The sequence below is a fragment of the Indicator indicator genome, unplaced genomic scaffold, assembly GCF_027791375.1.
Source record: "Indicator indicator isolate 239-I01 unplaced genomic scaffold, UM_Iind_1.1 iindUn_scaffold_192, whole genome shotgun sequence".
NCBI classification, from domain to species: Eukaryota; Metazoa; Chordata; class Aves; order Piciformes; family Indicatoridae; genus Indicator; species Indicator indicator.
The window spans coordinates 1-22,605 of NW_026539272.1; the positions used below are offsets into that span (position 1 = coordinate 1).

The following is a 22,605-nucleotide window of genomic DNA, read 5'->3' on the forward strand; positions in this document are numbered from 1 at the left end:
AAGATAAGCGGGGGGCAAGACAGGACAAGGGGGCGAACCGATAGTGAGAGATAGGCGTGGCAGGAGGCAGAAGAGTGGATGGAGAGACGAGGTGGGAGGGAGGAGGGGACGGGAAACTTAAGTAAGGACGCGGAACCAAGAGGAGACATATCAGGGTACTGGGGACGCGCTTCCACACTAGAGCCGAGAGGGGAGTAGTAGAGGAACCAGGGAAGGGAGAATAACAGAAGCAGACAGGGGGCAGCAGCGGATAAAGGAGCTAGGGGGCAGGGCCATAGAAAGAAGGATAATAGAGGGGCAAAATACCTGGAGGAAATAGTAAGGGCCGGCAAGAAGAAGGTATACAAAGATAGGGGGGATCCGCGTGGTGAGTCCGGAGGGGTGCACAGGGTGGGTACGAGTTCGGGTAGGCAGAGGGTCGGTTGGGCTAACCGGGGGAAGGGAAACGGAGAGCATCCACTTGACCTAGCTGAGGGGGCGCAGCGACGCACAAGCCTCTCGACCGGAGCGGGGCGAGAGGAATCCGGATAGCCCCGGGGACGACGCGCGGGATAAAGACCACCGGAACGTGGGCAGTGGAGAGGGGGGAGCAGGACCGACGGGGGGCGAGGGGGAGGGTAGTAAGATACGGAGGGACGACAATCCGCGAGGGCATGGAAGACCGAGCCAGGGGCGGGGAAGACATGGGGCACGGGGGGAGTAACAAGAAGGAGGCCGACTGGCACGAGGAGGGGATGTACACCGGGGAATGAATTCGTGCTCTACTGAGAGAAAACCAGGTCTCAACAGACAGTTAGAGAGCAACGTGCATTATCTAGGGACGGCAACAGGAGAGACAAGGGGCCGGAGATGGGGGAGCGAGGAGGGGGAAGGGTGCGAAAATAAGAAGGAACTTACGTAACGGAAAACAGTGAAAAAGGGAATAAAAAATAATGAGAGGGAAGAAAAAGTAGTTAGGGGTGCAATTGTGGAAAGAAGATCAACAGGAGGCTAAGAGAAAAAAGAAGAGCAAGGGGGGATAACATTGAGGGGGAACGAAAGGGGAGGCAACGACGCAAGAGGGGAGGAGGAGCGTAAATCTGCGAGGGAGATTAAGGCACATAAAGGGGGCAAGGGGAGGGTGCGAGTCCCAGGGGGATAGGCTGCTGGGAGGGGGCGGGGCGTAAGATAAACGAGAGGGGGCGAATACGTAAGAGCACAAAGGGCACACCGGGAGCAAGGGGGGATGAGGTACTAACAGGACAAGGGACATGAGTTACCAGGGGGGTCAGTTTAAGGGGGCAAGGGTACTATACTAGTAGAAGAGGGGGATGAGAGAGGCGTTTAGCCCAATAAGCTCATGGGCAAACGGCGTACACGGGGGGCAGGCCCATATTGGGTAAGGAGGAATGACATGACTAAGGCACGGCAGGGACGGGCAGAAGAAAGGAGAGAGGGGGCTACGGCCCGAAAGGGACTGGAGGGGGAGGGGGAAAGGGGAAGAAGAGCAGAGGTACCGGGGGCGAACTGGGAGACTACACCTAGATAGACGGGCGGCAGAGCCAACCGGGGGGCAGATTGGCTAGGCCACAAGGATGTCAGACGAGGGGACAGGGGCAAGGGGAGGCACAGACAAGGGAATAAGGGAGGATTAATGGAAGAGATAAGTCATACCATGAAGGGGGACATCGCTGGATAACTGAAGCAGAGGGCCACAGATGACTAGGAAATTGGGGGCGGGAAAAGACTACACGGATACGATGAGGGTGGACCGACGAGAACCGGGAAAGGGGCACAACCAAGGGGACGGACGGAGGGAGGAAGGGAGGGGCGGGGGGCAAACAGTGAGGAGAGTCTGGCAAATCACAGTACGGGGGAGGCTACTGGATTACAGGAATAGGGGGGGCAAACGGGGACCTCGTAGAGAGGGGGCGTGAGGGGGCAGGACGTAACACGCGGCAGGCATGGGGGGCAGAGCGGGTCAAGCCGTGTTAAAAGGGGGGCCAAAAACGGGGGGGCTACGACCACCGGTGAGAAGGAGAGGCAGGCGAGGACAGCTACGGGGGGGAGGGGGGCTAATGAGAGGGAAAGAGAGGGCGGCAAAGACATAAACATGATTACAGGAGCGCACCGCCGCTACGAGGGGAGTAGAAGGAACACTCAGGGAGAGAGGTAAGGGGGGCGGAGGTAGAGACACCGACCCCCCTCGGGAGGGACACGGTGTAAAGCGGGCAACCAGGCCTACTGCATCAGGGTACTCGGGCCGGCACGCAAGGGGGTCGGAAGAGAGAGCAAGAAGTTTGGACACAAGCACAGAACCTACAGGAGCGGGGAGAGGGGCGGAAGGGGGGCACGGTCACAGGGACGGAGGGAGGGAAATGGAGGATCGGGTGGCATAATATAGCACAGGGTTGACCTAAGGGACCAAGCCTAGTATTAAATGGGTAGAAGCTAAGTAACGCATTTTGTGATGTGAGGTAGGTGAACGCAGCGGGGGCGAATGCAGATGCAAACAATACAAAATCAGCTATATACCGAAGACAAATGGGGCAGGCGAGGACCTTGAGGAAGGAGGAGCTCGCATACAGGGAAGAGATAGCAAGAGCATACATAACGGAAGGAGTGCGGGGAAGGGGTAGAAAAGAGGGTCAAGGAGGAGGCAGATGAAAGGGACGGGGGGCAAATCGAAGAGGATAGGAAAGGAAGAGTGGGGAACGAGAGCCGCAAGTTTGAATGAACAGGGGCGGAAAATTCCTCCGGTAGGGAAACAGGGGAGGATCCCAGGGACCGGGGGCACGCACGACCCCGTACGGGAGAGCGATGACGAATAGGGGGGGGGCCAAGATAAGCTGAGAGGAAGGATACGGACAAAGGAGCGAGGGGTGGGGCAAGAGGGAGGGCACACCTGACGGGGGTGTAGCGGGTTGCGGAACTCAGGGAGCGATGGGGCAAGGGGGGAGCGGGGAGATACAGGCAAAGATTAGGAGGAGATGGACAGGCGGGAACAAAAAATGGAGACGGTGAAGGGGACAGGGGGCTGGGGAGGGGAAACGGGGGCGGAGTAGGAGGAGGACAGCCGTAGAAGGAGGACACGGAATATGGCAGAGACGTACCAAGGGGGGGTAACCCCTTTACCGTAGGGGACGACAGAATCCCCCAATGACGGGAACCGATGTGTAATAAATAGTTGGAGGACATCTCGACTGCACGGGGGCGGGGCCACCCGGGGAGGGCTAATAGGCGATTAGGGGACTTCAAGGGAAGTAGCGGCAGGTTCGTCACAGGGTGGGGATCGGGGGAGAAAGGGGAGGTATTGTAGAGAAAGGGAGGGGAGGACCGAGGAGACAGGGGGCATGGGGCAAAGGACGTAATGAAGAAAAAGGGAAGGGTAATTAGATATCTAGAGAGGGGGAAATGATGCAGGGGGCAAACAGGAAGGAAGGGGCACAGGTGACGAAAAGGAGGAAACAGGGATGTGGGCAAGGAAGAGGGGTGGCACCGAGGAGCTAGCGGGGAGTCATCCAGGGGACACAGGAGGGCACATCAGGAGACCGTGGCGTTGGGGGGGCCACGACCGTGGGGGAGGGTGGCGGGGCAGGGGCTAGCGGGGCACGATAACGGGGGGTTACGGAAGAAAACGGAGATGGGGTGGACAAGGTGTGGGGCCATTAATACAAACGGGGTGGTAGAGGGAGGACAGGCGAACCAGGGCAAAAATAGGGCTGCAAAGTAGGGGCAGGGAGACGAGCAATCGCAAAAGGTACGGAACTAGAGAGAGGATAAGGGGGCAGCACACGGAGTAAAGACCGGCAGAGCGCAGGCGGATCGCAATAAGGGACAAGGGAAGACCGTTACGGGAGAATGAACAGTAGAGACGATGTAGGGAATAAAAGGATGAGGGGGGCAACGAAAAGCCGCGGAAGTCACAAAGATCACAAAGAGAGGGGGCAGGCGGGAGTAGGGGATGGGAGTACGGGGGGGCAAGGAAAGTGGAGAGGGACCACAGAGAAAATAACAGTGAGTGAGTCGAGAGAGGTGCGACAAGAGGGACGTAATGCGAGAAATTGTGGGGGCATACCTCATGGAACTGGGCACGAGGGGGGAGTGCGCAAGGGGATGGAGAGGTAGGGGATGGGGGCGAGAGGGGGCAGAGCGAATAGGAGTAGAAGGGGGATTAAGACACCACTGGGATGACGGTGGCGGGCTGGGACAATCCGGCCAGAAGGAGGGGGGCAGACCCTTCACGGCGAGGCGAGGATGACCCCAGGGAGCTAGCAAAGGCGATAGAGGAAGGCCATAGGGGGGCACATGCGGCAAGCAGCAGAGGCCCAAGCGGCCACATGGGGGGACCAAGGCAGGAGGGGAACCCGGAAGAGAAAGGTGAAACGAGGTAGAGCTAGGACAGGGGCATAAGGAAGCCGGGAAGGGGGCTCAGTCAAGCATGAGGGGGCCATATCAAGGGCGAGGCAGTACGCACGGGGACGAATCGACGCGATAGGAGGGGGTAGCGGGAGAGGGCGAGCAGGAGCACCGTATCGCAGGACCCGCAGGGCGGAGAAAAGGGGGAGGGCGGGGAGCAACAGAACTGAACGGCAGAAATGGGGGCGACTAGGCATACAGGCAAGGCAAAGAGGTAGCGCGGAAGGCAGGAAAGGGGGCAAGGGGACTCACTAAGGGGGGCGAGCGGGGGATGAACATCAATAACCGGGGTCAAGGAGTGGAAGCGGGGGTAGGGAGAGCGGGGGGCAGTAACGGGTAGAACAGGAGCTCAAACTTAGAGGGGGAATTAACGGACGGTCAGGGGAACCGGAGGACGAGGGGGAAGGTCAAGAAACGAAGGAGAAGATAGGTGGGGCGGGCATCGGAGGGACCGTAGGGAAAGAATGGGAGGGGGGCAAGGAGGGGGCGAGAGGGGGGGCCAGCGAAAGTGGAGGCAGAGGTGGAGGGGGAAAGAAAAGAAGATGACCAGGAAGATGCGATAGAGGGGGCAAACCGGGAGCTAGCAGGACGTGAGGGATGGTCGGTCAAGGGACAAGCAAAGGGGGCATAGAGTGGGGGCAGGCATGCGGAGGGAGGGAATAAGACAACAAGGAGTGACCGGGGGCAGAACTAGCTAGAACTGGGTAAATAGGGGGCACGATTGGTTTAACTAGTAAGGTAGAGACGGGAAGGAGAAAGATAGACGATCAGAGGAAATGGGGGGCAGACTCGGGGGAGCGAGCAACGGCTATCGATATGGACACAGGAGGGGAGGGGATTCAGACATCAAACGGAAGAGGGAGGCAAAGCATGATTGCAAGTGGGGTAGGCGGGGGAGAGGGGGGAAACGGGGGGGCAACGGGGTGAAAAGACGGAAGAATCACATACAAATGAGGGAGAAGAGAAGGGCCAATGGGCGAAAGGAGGAGATAGGGGGCACAGAGGCAAAAGAAGAATGTAGAACAAAGTAGGACGGTGGAATGGGAGGAGATGGGGCATGAGAGGCATTCGTAGGGAGGGGGGCGAAAAAGGATAAGGCGACTGGGGGCAAATGAGGTGGTAAGAGAGGGGGGTAGACGTCTGGGGGCGGCTAAGACATCGAGGGGGCATTAGGAGGCACGCAAGGACAGAGAAAATCAAATGGGGGCAAGAGGGGACGGGAGGCGAAAGTGTCCAGAGGGGGGCACTCAGGTAGGAGGGGCGGGGAACGGGAGGGGGCAACAGGCACCTAGGGACAAACGACAGGAGCGGTTGGGGGGTGGCGGGGATAAGCGAGGGGGGGGAGAGGGGGCCAAGGGGGGGGGCAAGGGTAGGGGGGGGCATATAGATGAGAAAAACACATTAAGAGAATTACAGGGTTGAGGGAAAGGGAGGGTGCGGGGGCCACGGAAGCGATGGAAAGGGAGGTGACCAGGGGTGGGAGGACCGCATGTCAGGAGGTGCAGGTTTACAAATCGCACGATGATACACAGGGAGTAGAGAGTAGAAGGGGCGGCTGAGACGGCAAGAAAGGTACGGGAGGGCCATAGACGTGGTACCACCAACCAGGGGACAAGTGACAGACGCAACGGAGTAACGTGCAAACCGGGTAAGCAGTAGAGGAGGGGGGAAGGAGAGATAGCGGGGAAAGGGTGTACGAGACCAGTAGCATAACACAGAAGGAACCAGATAAATGGGAACGAGCCAGATAAGGGGGAAGAGGAGAGGGGGTTCTCAAGGGGCAGAGGGTGCCCGGACGGGTACAGGGAGGGGAAGGGATATAAGTAGAAGGGGGGGGCACTAATGAGGATAGGGGAGTGAAGTAAGCCGAACGTAGTCGAGGGGAAGACGATGGGGGCAGGTATGGCGGAGGTGGTTTAACGAGGGGAGGGGGGAAGGCGTCAGGGATATGAGATACGGCCGGCGGGCGGAAATAGGCACGGGGCAAAAAAAAGGAAAAGAACAGGGGATCAGCAGGATATAAATGCCGCCGAGATCGTAGGACGGGGGCAAGGGGGGTGGATAAAGGGAACCAGGATGGGGATGGAGAGAGAGTAAGGGTGAAACAGAAATGAAAAGGAGAAGGGAGGGGCAACAGATGGGGGGCCAATGATCAAGGGGGCAAAAAAGGGGGGGTTGAGGGTAGACGCGCAAGAGAGAGGGAAAAGGGAGGGGGGCAAGTAGGGAATGAGCCAGGAGGGGAGTAACAGGACAGTGACAACGAGAGAAGGGGGGCAAAGGGGGTCACGGTGAGAGGGGGCACAAGAATAGGGGGATATGGAAGTAAAGGGGGCAAAACGAAGCAAGGTAATGAAGAAGTGAGAGGTCCAAATAGAGTAGGTAGATCATGAGAAAAGCTACGGGGCAAAGATTGGGGGCAAAAGTCTAGAGAAGCCCCGGGGGGGATGCAGGGGGACACGAGTCGGGAGGAAAAAGGCACGTAGGAAGGGATGGTCGGGGGAAGCTTAGCCACGAGGAGAACATTGGGGGCAACATTAGGAGAGGGGAGAACTGGGCGGCCAAACGGGTGAGTTCATATTCGGGAGTGATGGGAGCAAGGATGTGTGACTCGTAAACACGAGGGGAGCAAGGGGGAAGAAGAAAAAGCGGCGGGGGCAATCAAGAGAAAGATGGGGCAAGGGGAAAGAGACAGGAGAGGGGTTGAGGGGTAGGAGGACGAGAGAAAATGGGGAAAGTAGTGAGAGGGGGGCACAAGACGGTAAGGGAGGGGGCTTATGGAAGACAAGCATGACCCGATCAGTAGTAAGAGGCGACGGGGCAACTGGCCTCAGATAGGGGGGCAACACAGGGGAGTAGTACAGTAGGGGGGTTAGACAAGAGAATTAATCGAGGGGAAGGAAGGGGGCCAGAAAAAGGGGGGCACAAATCAAGGGGGCAACTGGGAAGCAAGTCTAACAGGATCTAGTTAGGCATAAAGGAGGGGAGCGAAGAGGGATGAGGGGGCCTTAGGGGGGAGCGGAGAGGGAACAAGGGGCAAGGGAAATAAACGTAGCTAAGGGGAGAAGGACAGTAGTAAGACTCCGGGGATGAAGGCGGGTGAGGGGGTACGCGGGAGGTGAGGATGGAAAAAGAGGGGGAGTACAATGGCAGGACGGGGTAAGGGGGCAAATAGAGTCACGTCAGGGACGAAGATCGATTACAAGGGGGGCAAGGGGACATGGGGACACACAGGGGGGGCTGGGGCAGGAAGGGCTCTGGGGCAGGGGGCTCTGGGGCAAGCAGGGTCTCACCGTGCCCGGGGGTGCCCAGGCCTGGCGGGCACAGTGCCCCAGGGCCCCACAGCGCAGCGCCGTGTCCCAGCTCTGGCACCAGTCCGAGGGGGGCACTCCGCAGCCTCCCGCTGGTACCCCCAGCCCTGCAGCTGCCATCAGCACCCAGCGGCCACCCCCGGCCCCGTGGGGCACCCCGTGGGGCACCTGGGTGCCCAGGACCCCCCACCCCAGACCCAGTGCCCTCCCCTCAGTGTCGCACCCCAAGATTGGACCTGGGCAGCCAGGACCCCCGCCCAGGAGTGTCCCCATCCCATCCTCCAGAGGAGACCCCAACATGGGACCTCCCCCTCCCCCCCCGGCCCTGGGGAGGGGCTCCCCACCCCCACCTCACCCTAGGGCCCGTGGGGAGGGGGCACCCAGCTTTGAGGGGTACCCAGGTTTGGGGGGTACCCGGCTCTGAGAGGGCATCCAAATTAGGTGTGTGTGGGGGGGCACCCAGATTTGAGAGGCACCCAGCTGAGAGGGCATCCACATCTAGGGGGGGTACCCAGCTTTAGGGTGGCACCCAGGTCTGGGGGGCACCCAGGTCCAGGGAGAGGGCACAGGGGATTAGAGAGGGGCACCCAGGTCTGGGAGGCACCCAGCTCCAGGGAGGGGGCACAGAGGGTTGGAGAGGGGCACTCAGGCTCGGAGGGCATCCAGCTCCAGGGAGAGGGCACAGGGGGTTAGAGCTCGGGGGGTACCCAGCTCCAGGGAGGGGACACCTGGGCCTGGGGGGGTCGCACCCAGCCGGCAGGTGCGGAGCCCTACCTGGGGTGGCACAGAGCAGGCCAAGCAGCAGTGCCAGGGCGGGTGAGGGTGGCAGTGCCATGGTGGCGCTGGCAGGGCTGGACCCCGCGGGCTCTTATAGCCCCGACGGGGAGGTGGCCGCTGGGACGGTGCCAGCGCCGTGGGGACGAGAGTGTGCCAGCCAAAGGGGCACCGGGGGGAGGCTGCCACCCTGTCCCCCACGTCCATGTCCCCAGCAGGGTCCCCACCGAGGTCCCCATGGCAGCGGGACACGGGCACGGTGCCAGCCCCGTGGTGCCAAAGGCTGTGGTGAGCTGGGGAGGGGTCTGGGGTGGCCCTCAGCAGAGGGGGACAGCCCCGGGGGGACATTGGTGACATCGGTGCCTGTGGGACAGGTTGGTGCCTGCGGGGGGAGAGGTGGCAGGGGGCACACAGGGCACCGAGTCCCCATCCCCCTGCTTGTGCCCATGTCCCCCCCCAGCCACGTGACTGTGCCTCCCCCTTGACACCAACCCCCTGCCCTTGTCCCCATGTCCCCACCCCCTCATGTCGCCATGTCCCTGCCCCCCATCCACATCCCCAGCCCCCCGTGTCCCCCCCCGTCCTCATGTCCCTCCTTGTCCCCAGATCCCCCCCACCCCCACGGCCCCCCCCCATCCTTCCATGTCCCTCCCCCGTCCCTATGTCCCCCTACACCTCCAAGTGCCACCACGTCCCCATGGCCCCCCACGGCCCCCCATGTCCTCCCACAACCCCCCCCATGTCTCCCCAAGTCCTCCCATCCCCCCACGTCCCCTCACACCCTCCTGTCCCCATGTCCCCTGTGTCCTCAGGTGCCCCAATATCCCCCATGTCCCCCCATGTCCCCCCATGTCCCCTCCAAGCCCTCCCACCCCCCATGCCCCCTCGGGTACCCCAGTGTCCCCTCTATGTCCCTCCACTCCCATGCCCCCCCCGCATCCTCCTGTCCCCCCCTCCCATGTCCCCATGTCCCTCAACAGCCCCCCCCGGCCCTGTCCCCCCAAGTCCCCAACCCCCCCCATTCCCACCCCCCCCCCTCCCCTGTGGAGCACCCATGGGTGCCCCCCCGCCCCCATCCCCTCCCGTTCCCGGCAGCGCCGTGGGGCGCGGCGGCCGTGCCCATCCTGAGAGCCCTTAGCGAGGGTGTGCCAGGCTCCTGCGGGGGGCACCGGGCAGGGCCGGGGCTGAGGGCACCCTCAGGCCACCTCCATGGGTGCCAGGCTGCAGCACAGTGGGGGGATGGCACAGCCCTGCCTGCTACGGGGGGCACAGCGTGGGGGGAGGGGGTGGGCACAGCATCACCTTGCTCGAGGGCAGCACATGGAGGGCATTGCCCTGCTCGGGGGCATTGCATGGGCTGGGCATCACCTTGCACAGAGGGCATCACGCATGAGGGCATCACCTTGCACGAGGACCTGGCACAAGGGGCATCGCATAGGAGAGAGTTTCCCTGCATGAGGGCATCCCCTGGCACAAGGGTCCTGCACAGGGCTCCACTGCACCCCCAGAGGCTTGCATGGGCACATTGCACAGGGTGAGCATCATCTGGCACTAGGGACAGCACAGGAGGGTGGCAGCCCTGTGTGAGGGACACCACCGCACAGAGGGTGTTGGCGTGAGGTGGGCATCACCTGGCACCAGGGGCATCACAGGGGGAGATCACGGGGGGGGCATCACCTCACACGAGGGCCTGGCACAAGGGCATGGCAGGGGGTGGCTGTCACACTGAGCAAGGGGCAATACGAGTGCACTGCACAAGGGGCATCACACCCGGGGGTGGCATCAGCCCCAGTATCCCCCAGTACCCCCAGTTAATACCAGTATCATCCTCTGCTCCATTTATCCCCCATTACTCCCAGTGTCCCCCGGTACTCCCCATCACCCCTGGCACCCCCAGTTTCCCTGCTACCCCTCAGTGCCCCCCTTACCCACCAAGCACCCCCAGTATCCCCCACTCCTCCCAGTACCCCCAATTATCCCCAGTACCCTTCACTGCCTACATCACCTCCCATTACCCCCAGGATCTCCTGGTGCCCCCCAGAGTCCCCCCAGCACCCCGCAGTGTCCCCCTGTGCTCTCAGTGTCTCCCCAGTACCCCCCAGTGCTCCCATTAGCTACTAATCCCCCCCAGTACCCCCAGGGCTCCCAATTACTCCCAGTATCCTCCAGTACCCTACTCTGCCGCTCCCCATTGCTCCCAGTACCCCCCGGTACCTCCGGTACCCCCGGTTTCCCTGCTACCCCTCAGTGCCCCCTTACCCACCCATCCCCCCAGTATCCCCGGTGCTCCCCGTACCCCCCCTTATTGCGCTCCGTCTCCCCAGTACTCCCCTTATTAACCCCAGTTTCCCCTGGTCTCCCCCCAGCACCCCTCGTCGCCCGCTGCCTTCCGCCCCCCGTGCCCTCCGCCCCCAATGTCCCTGCTCCTCCGCCGCGGCCTCCAGCCGCCAGGGGGCGCCAGCGCCGCGCCCTGCTCCCAGCCAGGATGGCGGCGCCCGTGGCTGCCCGCGCGCTGCGCGTGAGGGACGGGACCGGGACGGGGGGGGGGAACGGGGGGGGAGAGGGGAAAGGGGTCAGAGGGGAGAGGGGGGATGGGGGGAACGGGGGGGACAGGGGATATGGGGACAGGGGACAGGGGGACAAAGGGGATAGGGGACAGGGGGATAGGGGAGAGAGGTCATGAGGGATAGGGGGGACAGAGGGGATAGGGATGGGGGACGGGGAGAGACAGAGGGATAAGGGAGAGGGGAGATAGGGGAACGGGGGGGACACGGGACAGGGGGACAGGAGACAGAGGGGGTGGGGGGAGTGGGGGGACAGGGAATATGGGGACAGGGGGACAGAGGGGGTAGGGGACAGGGGGAACGGGGGGGACACGGGACAGGGGGGAGAGGGGGGACAGGAGGACAGGGGATAGAGGACAGGGGGACAGGGGATAGGGGACGGGGGGTACGGGACGGGGGTAGGGGACGGGGGGTAGGGGACGGGGGATAGGGGACAAGGGGTAGGGGACAGGGGATAGGGGACAGGGGGTAGGGGAGAGAGGTCATGAGGGATAGGGGGGACAGAGGGGATAGGGATGGGGGACGGGGAGAGAGAGAGGGATAAGGGAGAGGGGAGATAGGGGAACGGGGGGGACACGGGACAGGGGGACAGGAGACAGAGGGGGTGGGGGGAGTAGGGGGGACAGGGAATATGGGGACAGGGGGACAGAGGGGGTAGGGGACAGGGGGAACGGGGGGGACACGGGACAGGGGGGAGAGGGGGGACAGGAGGACAGGGGATAGAGGACAGGGGATAGGGGACGGGGGGTACGGGACGGGGGTAGGGGACGGGGGATAGGGGATAGGGGACAAGGGGTAGGGGACGGGGGGCAGGGGACGGGGGGTAGGGGACGGGGGATAGGGGACGGGGGGTAGGGGACAGAGGATAGGGGACGGGGGGTAGGGGACGGGGGATAGGGGACAAGGGGTGGGGGACGGGGGGTAGGGGACAGGGGACAGGGGACAGGGGGTAGGGGACGGGGGACAGGGGATAGGGGACAGGGGACGGGGGGTAGGGGACAGGGGACAGGGGGTAGGGGACGGGGGTAGGGGACGGGGGACAGGGGGTAGGGGACGGGGGGTAGGGGACGGGGGACACACTGGGCAGAGGCAGCAGCTGGGCACAGTGGGTGTGAGGGACACAGCCTGGGTGGCACTGCAGGACCAGGGAGGACAGGGGGTGGGGGGCACTGGGGCCAGGGGGCACCTGGTGTGGGGTGGGGAACAGAGGGCATGGGGGGCAGGGGGCAGCAGCTGGCAGGGGACATCTTCGGGGAGGCCTTCAGCAGTGCTGGGCACAGCCTGGGGGACACAGCCCGGGGGGGCTCCAGCAATGGGGTGCCCTGGGGGCACTGCCACTGTGGTGTCCCTCACCCTGTCCCCTCCCCAGGCTGTGCCCCATGCCCTATCCCTGACCCATGGCACCTGTGCCCTCCACACCACCCCTGCCTGCCTCAAGGTAAGTCCTGGGGGTGCCCCTTGCCCTCCTGCCCTCTGGGCTCTGTGCCCCCTCTGCTACCCTGAGCCCCCTCTGCTGCCCTGTGCCCCCTCTGCTGCCCTGTGCCCCCTCTCTGCCCCTGTGCCCCCTCTCTGCCCCTGTGCCCCCTCTGCTGCCCTGTGCCCCCTCTCCTGCCCTGTGCCCCCTCTCCTGCCCCTGTGCCCTCTCCACTGCCCCTGTGCCCCCTCTCTGCCCCCATGGCCCCCATGCTGCCCTCTCTGACATCCCTGTGCCCTCTCTCTTCCCCTGTGCCCCCTCTCCTGCCTTGTGCCCCCTCTGCTGCTCCTGTGCCCCCTCTCTGCCCTGTGCCCTCTCTCCTGCCCTGTGCCCCCTCTCTGCCCTGTGCCCCCTCTCCTGCCCTGTGCCCCCTCTGCTATCCCTTGCCCTCTGCTGCTCCTGTGCCCCCTCTCCTGCCCCTGTGCCCCCTTTCTGCCCCCATGTCCCCCATGCTGCCCTCTCTGACATCCCTGTGCCCCCTCCACTGTCCCTGTGCCCCCTCTCTGCTGCCCTGTGCCCCCTCTGCACTGCCCCTGTGCCCCCTCCTGTGCCCTGTGCCCTGCCCACAGGCGCGGGCAGCGCGGGCACGCGTGGGCAAAGGGGACAAGGCTGTGAGCTACGAGAGGGCTCTCGGCCCACACTACATTGCCCACCGCAAGGGCTGGCTCTCCCTCCACACTGGTGGGCACCCCTGGCACCCCTGGCACCCCCCACCCTCGGGAGGGGGGCACTGGGGCCAGGGGCACCAATGGGCATCGTGGGGCTGGGGATGTGTGGGGGATGAGGGCATCATGGGGGGCACTTGGGCACAGACACCTGGTGGGATGGGGAGGTGTGGGGCACGTGGGTGGCACTGTGGTGGGCACACAAGGATGAGGCCACCTGGGGTGTGAGGGTACTGTGGGGAAGGGCCATGGGGCATGGTGGGGATGGCACAGTGGTTGGCACATGGGCACAGAGGGGACAGGACCACGTGGGGCACTGTGGGGAAGGGTCTTGGGGCATCATGGGGATGGCATAGTGGTTGGCACATGGGCATGGAGGGGCTGGGACACGTGGGGCACTGTGGGGAAGGGGCACGGTGGGGGTGGCACAGTGGTTGGCACATGGGCACGGAGGGGATGGGACATTTGGGCCTGGTGAGGCCAGGGGCATGTGGGGCACATGGGCAGGGGTTGGGCAGGGGGTGGCAGCTGTGGGGAGGGCGCTGGTGCCAGCCTGTGCCCACCTGGTGCCCGCAGGGAACCTGCACGGCGAGGAGGGGGCGGCGGAGCGGGCACTGGAGGATACCTTCCTGCGCCGCTTCCTCTATGGCACCTTCCCTGGCATCCTGGCAGAGGAGGTGGTGCTGAAGCGCCGTGCCAACCTGCTGGTGCTGTGTGTGGTGCTGGCACGGGCCCTGGCACCTGCCAAGCTCTACTTCCTGCTGGGCTACACCGAGACCCTGCTCAGCCACTTCTACAAGTGCCCGGTGCGGGTGGAGGTGCAGACGGTGCCCACCAGGGTGGTCTACAAGTACCTGTAGTGCCCCCTGGCACCCCTGGGCAGGGCAATAAAGGGGCAGGGGGCAGCTCAGCAGGGCACGGCGCAAGGGGCATGAGAGCCTCCCTGCTGCCTGTGCCCTCCTTGGTGCCCCCCTGTGCCAACTAGCTGCTGCCAGCTCTGCCTCGCCTTGTGCCCCACCTGGCCCTGCCACCCTTGGCCTCACCCTGTCCCCTCCGTGCCCAGGTGCTCCTGCCCCCCACAGTGCCCATGGGGCCCAGGTGTGCCCATCCCCATGGCACCCTTTGGCATTTCCCTGTGGTGCCCTTGTGCCCTGTGTGCCCCTGTACCCCATGTGCCCCTGTCCCTCTGTGTGCCAGCACAGTGGTGCCCAACCACTCCCTGTCCCCTCCGTGCCCAGGTGCTCCTGCCCCCCACAGTGCCAATGTCCCCCAGGTGTGCCCATCCCTACAGTGCCCTTTGGCATGTGCCTTTGCGCCCTCTGTGCCCTCTCACCCCACAGGTCCCTGCCTGGTGGCTGTGCCCTGTGCCCATGTCCGTCTCTCTGGGGTCTGTGCCCCTCATGCCCTGTGCCCATGTCCCAGAGCCCAGGATGGTTCAGGGCCCAGAAGGTGCCCAGCCCCCGGCCTGGCAGCAGCAGGGTGGCAGGAGGGCACAGCCTGGCTCAGCCCTGCCTTGGCACCGTGGCCTCGGCCTCCAAGCAGGGAGTGCCCAGGGGATGCCCTGCACCCTGCTGTTCCTTGGCATGGCCTCTGCCAGCCCCCAGGGGGCTGTGCCTGCAGGGAGAGTGCCAGGGGGCACAGCAAGGGGGGGGCTCCAAGGGAGGTGGCACTAAGGAGATGGCACCAAGGGGGTGGCACCACGAGCCAGGGCTGGGGGGGTGCAGAGGAGGCTCCTGGGGTCCCTCTGGGGTTGCCACAGCTCAGGGCCCAGCTCCAGCCCAGTGCCCACTGCAGGCAGCACCAGGGCAGGAGGGCAGCTCCCAGTTACCCCCCAGTACCTCCCAGTTACCCCCCAGTATCTCCCAGTTACCCCCGAGTATCTCCCAGTTACCCCCCCAGTACCTCCCAGTTACCCCCCAGTACCTCCCAGTTACCCCCCAGTATCTCCCAGTTACCCCCGAGTAGCTCCCAGTTACCTCCCAGTATCTCCCAGTTACCCCCCAGTACCTCCCAGTTACCCCCCAGTATCTCCCAGTTACCCCCCAGTACCTCCCAGTTACCCCCCAGTATCTCCCAGTTACCCCCCAGTATCTCCCAGTTACCCCCAGTATCTCCCAGTTACCCCCCAGTATCTCCCAGTTACCTCCCAGTACCTCCCAGTTACCTCCCAGTACCTCCCAGTTACCCCCCAGTATCTCCCAGTTACCTCCCAGTATCTCCCAGTTACCCCCCAGTAGCCTCCCAGTACCTCCCAGTTACCCCCCAGTATCTCCCAGTTACCCCCCAGTATCTCCCAGTTACCTCCCAGTATCTCCCAGTTACCCCCCAGTATCTCCCAGTTACCTCCCAGTACCTCCCAGTTACCTCCCAGTACCTCCCAGTTACCCCCCAGTATCTCCCAGTTACCTCCCAGTATCTCCCAGTTACCCCCCAGTAGCTCCCAGTTACCTCCCAGTACCTCCCAGTTACCCCCCAGTATCTCCCAGTTACCTCCCAGTACCTCCCAGTTACCCCCTAGTATCTCCCAGTTACCTCCCAGTACCTCCCAGTTACCCCCCAGTATCTCCCAGTTACCCCCAGTATCTCCCAGTTACCCCCCAGTATCTCCCAGTTACCCCCCAGTATCTCCCAGTTACCTCCCAGTATCTCCCAGTTACTCCCCAGTATCTCCCAGTTACCCCCGAGTAGCTCCCAGTTACCCCCCAGTATCTCCCAGTTACCTCCCAGTATCTCCCAGTTACCCCCCAGTATCTCCCAGTTACCTCCCAGTACCTCCCAGTTACCCCCCAGTAGCTCCCAGTTACCCCCCAGTATCTCCCAGTTACCTCCCAGTATCTCCCAGTTACCACCCAGTACCTCCCAGTTACCTCCCAGTATCTCCCAGTTACCCCCCAGTATCTCCCAGTTACCTCCCAGTATCTCCCAGTTACCCCCCAGTATCTCCCAGTTACTCCCCAGTATCTCCCAGTTACCTCCCAGTACCTCCCAGTTACCCCCCAGTACCTCCCAGTTACCCCCCAGTATCTCCCAGTTACCCCCCAGTATGTCCCAGTTACCTCCCAGTATCTCCCAGTTACCTCCCAGTACCTCCCAGTTACCCCCCAGTAGCTCCCAGTTACCCCCCAGTATCTCCCAGTTACCTCCCAGTATCTCCCAGTTACCACCCAGTACCTCCCAGTTACCTCCCAGTATCTCCCAGTTACCCCCCAGTATCTCCCAGTTACCTCCCAGTATCTCCCAGTTACCCCCCAGTATCTCCCAGTTACTCCCCAGTATCTCCCAGTTACCTCCCAATACCTCCCAGTTACCCCCCAGTACCTCCCAGTTACCCCCAGTATCTCCCAGTTACCCCCCAGTATCTCCCAGTTACCTCCCAGTATCTCCCAGTTACCCCCCAGTATCTCCCAGTTACCACCCAGTACCTCCCAGTTACCTCCCAGTATCTCCCAGTTACCTCCCAGTATCTCCCAGTTACCCCCCAGTATCTCCCAGTTACCTCCCAGTATCTCCCAGTTACTCCCCAGTATCTCCCAGTTACCCCCCAGTAGCTCCCAGTTACCTCCCAGTATCTCCCAGTTACTCCCCAGTATCTCCCAGTTACCCCCCAGTATCTCCCAGTTACCCCCCAGTATCTCCCAGTTACCTCCCAGTATCTCCCAGTTACCACCCAGTACCTCCCAGTTACCTCCCAGTATCTCCCAGTTACCTCCCAGTATCTCCCAGTTACTCCCCAGTACCTCCCAGTTACCTCCCAGTATCTCCCAGTTACCTCCCAGTATCTCCCAGTTACTCCCCAGTATCTCCCAGTTACCCCCAGCAGCTCCCAGTTGCCCTTCAGCAGTTGGCATTGGGCAGGAGCAGGATGAGGATGAGGAGGGTGAGGATGAAGGAGCAGGAGGAGGCTGTGGGCACCGGCTGGGTGCTGCTTCCTCCTGCTCAGGGGCTGTGGCTGGACCTGAGACCACCCTGAGGGGTTGGGTGTGAGGGTGCTGAGCCCTGGCACAGGGAGGTGCCAGCCCTGCCCTTGGCTGCCAGCACAGCACCAGGGACAGGATGGGACCCAGCCCAAAGCCTGGCAGGAGCTGCCCAGGGAGCCTCAGGGGTGGGAGAGAGCTCCACAGAGGGGACAGAAGGACACAACAGGGACAGAGGATTGGGCAGGAAGGGATCTGCAGAGGGTCCTGAGCAGGCTGAGGCCAATGGGATGAGGCTCCCCAAGGCCAAGGGCTGGGTCCTGATTTGGGGCACAGCAACCCCAGGAAGGCTCCAGGCTGGGGGCAGAGTGGCTGCAAAGTGCCCAGCAGGAAAGGCCCTGGGGGTGCTGGGTGCCAGCAGCTGGAGAGGAGCCAGGGAGTGCCCAGGTGGGCAAGAAGGGCAGCAGCAGCCTGGCCTGGAGCAGCAGTGGGGTGGGCAGCAGGAGCAGGGCAGGGATTGTGCCCCTGGGCTGGGCACTGGGGAGGCCACAGCTGGAAGCCTGGGGTCAGGGTTGGGCTCTCAGTGCCAGAAGGACTTTGAGGGCTGGAGCAGGGCCAGAGAAGGGAACAGAGCTGGGGAAGGGTCTGGAGAAGAGGCTGGGGAGGAGCAGCTGAGGGAGCTGGGGGGGTTGAGGCTGGAGAAGAGGAGGCTGAGGGAGACCTCATTGCTCTCTACAGCTCCTGAGAGGAGGCTGGAGCCAGGGGGGGTTGGGCTCTGCTCCCCAGGAACAAGGACAGGACAGGAGGAAATGGCCTCAGGTTACCCCAGGGGAGGTTCAGGCTGGTCTTGAGGAACAATTTCCTCCTGGAAAGGGTTGTCCAGGCCTGGCCCAGGCTGTCCAGGGCAGTGGTGCAGTCCCCAGCCCTGGAGGGGTTCCAAAGCCCTGGAGCTGTGGTGCTGAGGGCCATGGGGTGGTGGTGCTGGGGCAGTGCTGGGCTCAGGGCTGTGCTGGATGCTCTCAAAGGTCTCTTCCAACCCTTCTGATCCTCTCTGCAGCTCAGGCAGTGGCAGAGGCAGGCCTGGGACAGAGGCCTCATTGCCTTCACCTCTGGGTTTGACTTTCCCGGGGGGGGGGGGAGGTGGTTGGGGCTGGTCCTGGATGTCCCTCCTGGTGCCACCCCCAACAGCCCCCCCTGCCCCCTGTGCTGTGTCCCCAGGGCAGTGAGCAGCAGACTCTCGGGAGCTTTGTAATGAAATAATTTATTATTTCCTTAACAAGTGGAACCATAACAAAGTGTCCCTCAAACACCCCCCAGGGGCAGCCAAACCCCCTGGGAGGCAGGGGGAAGGGGGGAGAGGCTTTCCCAACCCCCACCTTGTGCTCACTGACAACTGACCAGGAAATAAAAAGCACCATGGGATGGTCCTGAACACAGGGCTGGGGGGTGGGGAGGGAGGAGGTTTATCTACAGCTGGAACCCAACAGCTGGAGGTGGAAGCTTCTCCCCCACCTGCTGCTGCTTCCCAGCATCTTCACTGCCCCAAGACTGCAGGTGATGCTGGGGGGGGAGGGGGTTGGGGGCGTTGGGTTCCACTCCTCAGGATGCAAAACAAAGAGAAGGAAACAAACCAGCAACAGATGGCAAAAAAGCACAAATTAAAGGGTGGCCTAAACCCTTCCCCTTCCCCCCCCCCCAGCCTTGGGTGGGTTTGGGGTGAGGAGAACTGAACCAAGGCTCAAGGGTGGCCTAGACCCTCCCCTCCCCCCCCCTCCCCCAGCCTTGGGTGGGTTCAGGGTGAGGAGAACTGAACCAAACCCTTGAGGATTTGCCACAAGAAAGGGATTCAAAGCAACCACAAAACTGAACCCAAAGTGACCCAAACCTGAGAGGTTTCCACTCCCTCTCCTCTGTGCCACCCCCACCCCTTCCCCCAACCCCTGGCACCAAGGTGGCTTCCCCCTGCCCCGGGGGGGCTTCAATCATCACTGGCTTAGGAAAAGATAAAAAAAACCAAACCCCAACAAACCCAAACCCCCAAGGCCAAAAGTCCTTCCCTGCAGCTTAGTCAGTAGGATGCTGGTGGAGCAGTGAATCCCAGGGCAAGGCTGGCACAGAGCCCACCCTGTGCCCACAGAGGGAGCCTCCCACGGTGCCACCACACCAAAGGGGTCCTGGCTGCATCCCAGGGGAATTCCCAGCCTTGATCCAGGTGAGTGCAGCAGCTTGGGAGCCTTCCCCCCCTTTCTCTTCCCCCTCTCAGGGAGCAGAGCCCAACAGTGCAAAGGTCCAAGAGGTGTTAGGTTGGGAGGGGGGGGGGGGGAACCCCCAACCCTCCAAAATCCCCCCAAAAACATCCCCCCCACCCCCCCAGGTGCATCTCACAACAGAACTCAACTCAAAAAGGCACAACACTGAAAATAACAACAGCAATAATAATAATAATAATAATAATAATAATCATTAATCATCAATCCTTGAGGCTGACTCCACACCTCAGGCCTTGGGCCCTGGCTAAATGGCAACCAAAACTCAGCTTCTGCCTCCCTTCTCTCACCCAGGTGCTGCCTTCCCAACACCTTCAACCCTTCCCTGCTCCAGATCCGTGGCTCCAGAGGGATTCTCCAGCTGCCTCCTTGGCAGGAGGCCTCCTGGCAAGCACCCCCCAGAGCCACCAGCCCCGAGGTGCTGAGGATTTCACTTCTCTTGGAGTATTTTCCCCCTTCTATGCTTTCTTTCTTTTTTGCTTCCAGGCCTGGGGGGTTTTGAGGGCTGGCTGCTGGCTGCCAGTGCTGCAGGCACCTGAGAGTGGCTCAGGGTTGAGGCTGGTGGACAGCAGAACAACTCTGGCTGCTTTCAAACACCAGCAGATGCCTCCTGGCTTTGAGTTGTCTGTCCTCTGAACTCCAGCACTTTGGAGATCCCCCAGCAAGCTGCTGGCCCTGGCTCAAGGCCTTTGGCTTCCCAAAGGCTTCAAATGACCCCAAAAAAGTAGATTCAGGATGTTAAAAACCCCCCAAGAAATGAACCAAGGGAGGAGGTTGCTGTTGGTCACTGCTTGCAGCAGCAGAGGCTTGGGGCTTCTGGAAGGGTTCTGCCCTGGGGGCACCTGAGGGTGGTCACCACTGGCACAGAAAGCCCTTGGAGAGCAAAGAGGCTCTGGGCAGGGTGCTGGGACCCTGCTGGGTGCTGAGATCCTGCTGGGTGCTGAGATCCTGCTGGGTCCTGGGACCTTGCTGGGTGCTGAGATCCTGCTGGGTGCTGAGATCCTGCTGGGTGCTGGGACCCTGCTGGGTGCTGAGATCCTGCTGGGTGCTGGGACCCTGCTGGGTGCTGGGATCCTGCTGGGTGCTGAGATCCTGCTGGGTGCTGGGACCCTGCTGGGTGCTGGGATCCTGCTGGGTGCTGAGATCCTGCTGGGTGCTGGGACCTTGCTGGGTGCTGAGATCCTGCTGGGTCCTGGGACCTTGCTGGGTGCTGGGATCCTGCTGGGTGCTGAGATCCTGCTGGGTGCTGGGACCCTGCTGGGTGCTGGGATCCTGCTGGGTGCTGAGACCCTGCTGGGTGCTGGGACCCTGCTGGGTGCTGGGATCCTGCTGGGTGCTGAGATCCTGCTGGGTCCTGGGACCTTGCTGGGTGCTGGGATCCTGCTGGGTGCTGAGATCCTGCTGGGTGCTGAGACCTCACCAGATGCTGGAGGTGAGCTGGGTGCCAGGACCTCAAAGGGTGCCAGGACCTTGCTGTGCTCCAGGCCCTCACCAGCTGCCAGGACCTTGTAGGTGCTGGGACCTTGCTGAATGCCACCAGGACCTTGCTGGGTGCTGAGGCCTTGCCAGGTGCTGGGACCTTACCAGGTGCTGGAGCTTTGCTGGGTGCCAAGGCTTTGCTGGGTGCTGAGGCCTTGCCAGGTGCCAGAACCTTGCTGGGTGCCAAGGACTCACCAGGTGCTGAGACCTTGCTGGGTGCTGGAGCTTTGCTGGGTGCTGAGGCCATGCCAGGTGCCAGGACCTTGCTGGGTGCCAAGGACTCACCAGGTGCTGAGACCTTGCTGGGTGCTGAGGCCTTGCCAGGTGCTGGGACCTCACCAGGTGCTGGAGCTTTGCTGGGTGCCAAGGCTTTGCTGGGTGCTGAGGCCTTGCCAGGTGCCAGGATCTTGCTGGGTGCCAAGGACTCACCAGGTGCTGAGACCTTGCTGGGTGCTGGAGCTTTGCTGGGTGCTGAGGCCTTGCCAGGTGCCAGGATCTTGCTGGGTGCCAGGACCTTGCCAGGTGCCAGGCCCTCGCTGGTCAGGCCGGAGCCAGAGGCTGGCCTGGGGTGCAGATCCCTCTGCTGGGCTGGAGGGGAGCAGGAAGGTCTCCATGGGCAGAGGCTGCCTGAGGCTCCCCAGGACCTGCTGAAGGTTGTCTGCAGTCCCTCAGCTCCGTGCCAGGGGAACCACCACTGGCAGCTCTCTGCCCGCTCACGGCCGGGGTGCTGGGAAGGGCTCTGACCCTCCTGAGTCTCTTTTGAGTTTCATCTCCCCAAGGCTAAAATCCTTCAGGTGGGTGCCCAGGAGGATGCCCAAAAGTGCTCCTTTGGGGAGCTTTGCCCAGCTCCTCATCCCTGCTGGCTTATTGCTGAAGTTGGGGGTGGCAGAGCTGGGCAGGAGCCTGGGCACAGCTCCCGGGGGTCGTGGCTGAGGCATCCTCTTGGTTTGTTTCCTGTCTTTTTTTTTTTTTTTTGTGCTAAAGGGATTGGAGATTTTTTTTTTCTTTCTTTCTTTCTTTCTGTCTTTTTCTTTCTCTTTTGTGGTTTTTTTTTTTTTTTTTCTTTTGTTCATCTCTCCGAGGTAGAAAAATTTGTCCCCGAGTCAAGAAGCATGGAAGAGGAAATGCCAGGAGATGGGCAAAGGGTTTGGAATAGAGGGGGGGAAGGTGGGCACAGGGCTTGGATAGGAAACTCAGCCCTGACCCCACCCCAGAGGTGAGGATTGGTGCCAGCTGTGCCCTGCAGCAACCACCCTGGGAGGTGTTTCCTGCTTCCAGGAGCTTGGGCTGGGCTGAGGCTGTGGCTGTGCTGCCCCTGAAGGGTGGGAGGGGAGGAGGTGGAGGGAGAGCTTTGTGCCCTGCTTCCATTCCTTGGATCTAAACTTCTTGCCAGAGGCCAGCTCTGCTTTTGGATCCCCGAAATTTCCAAATCTTCAGCCTTCCCTCCTCCTCCTCCTCCTTCCTCAAATCCAACAGCTCCAAACCTCTCTGCTTGGCTCCTTGCTGCGCTTGGGAGCAAAGCTTCGGGGAATATTCCAGCAGTGACAGCAACCTCAAAAGCCCCTTTGGGGCTTTTGAGGTTGCTGTCACTGCTGGGATATTCCCAAAAGCTTGGAATGTTGGAGAGGAGGCTGGAGGGAAGCAGCTGGGGTGGTGGTTGGGGGAGGCACTGGGGGGAAGGGAGTGAAGCTCAGCTTCCTTCGGGGCTTATTCCGTGCAAGAGAAAAAGGGAGCTGGGAATGGTTGGGATGAAGGCAAAGAG

General features: G+C 62.1%; 1 protein-coding gene across 1 annotated transcript; it reads left to right on the plus strand.

Moving 5' to 3' along the window:
- The first annotated feature begins 8,539 nt into the window (after positions 1-8,539).
- MRPS24 (mitochondrial ribosomal protein S24) lies at positions 8,540-14,126 on the plus strand. Its single transcript, XM_054398926.1, has 5 exons — positions 8,540-8,768; positions 10,847-10,998; positions 12,414-12,482; positions 13,088-13,199; positions 13,760-14,126. The coding sequence occupies exons 1-5, from the start codon at positions 8,540-8,542 to the stop codon at positions 14,041-14,043; spliced, it is 846 nt and encodes a 281-aa protein (XP_054254901.1). The 3' UTR covers positions 14,044-14,126.
- Positions 14,127-22,605: the final 8,479 nt, after the last annotated feature.

Bases quoted from the DNA above. Each gene is read 5' to 3' on its own strand.
- MRPS24 (XM_054398926.1), top strand. From the start codon at position 8,540: ATGGTGGCGCTGGCAGGGCTGGACCCCGCGGGCTCTTATAGCCCCGAC. The intron at 8,769-10,846 runs GTGAGCTGGGGA...GTCTCCCCCCAG, and splicing joins CCGTGGTGCCAAAGGCTGTG to CACCCCTCGTCGCCCGCTGC. The intron at 12,483-13,087 runs GTAAGTCCTGGG...CCCTGCCCACAG, and splicing joins CCACCCCTGCCTGCCTCAAG to GCGCGGGCAGCGCGGGCACG.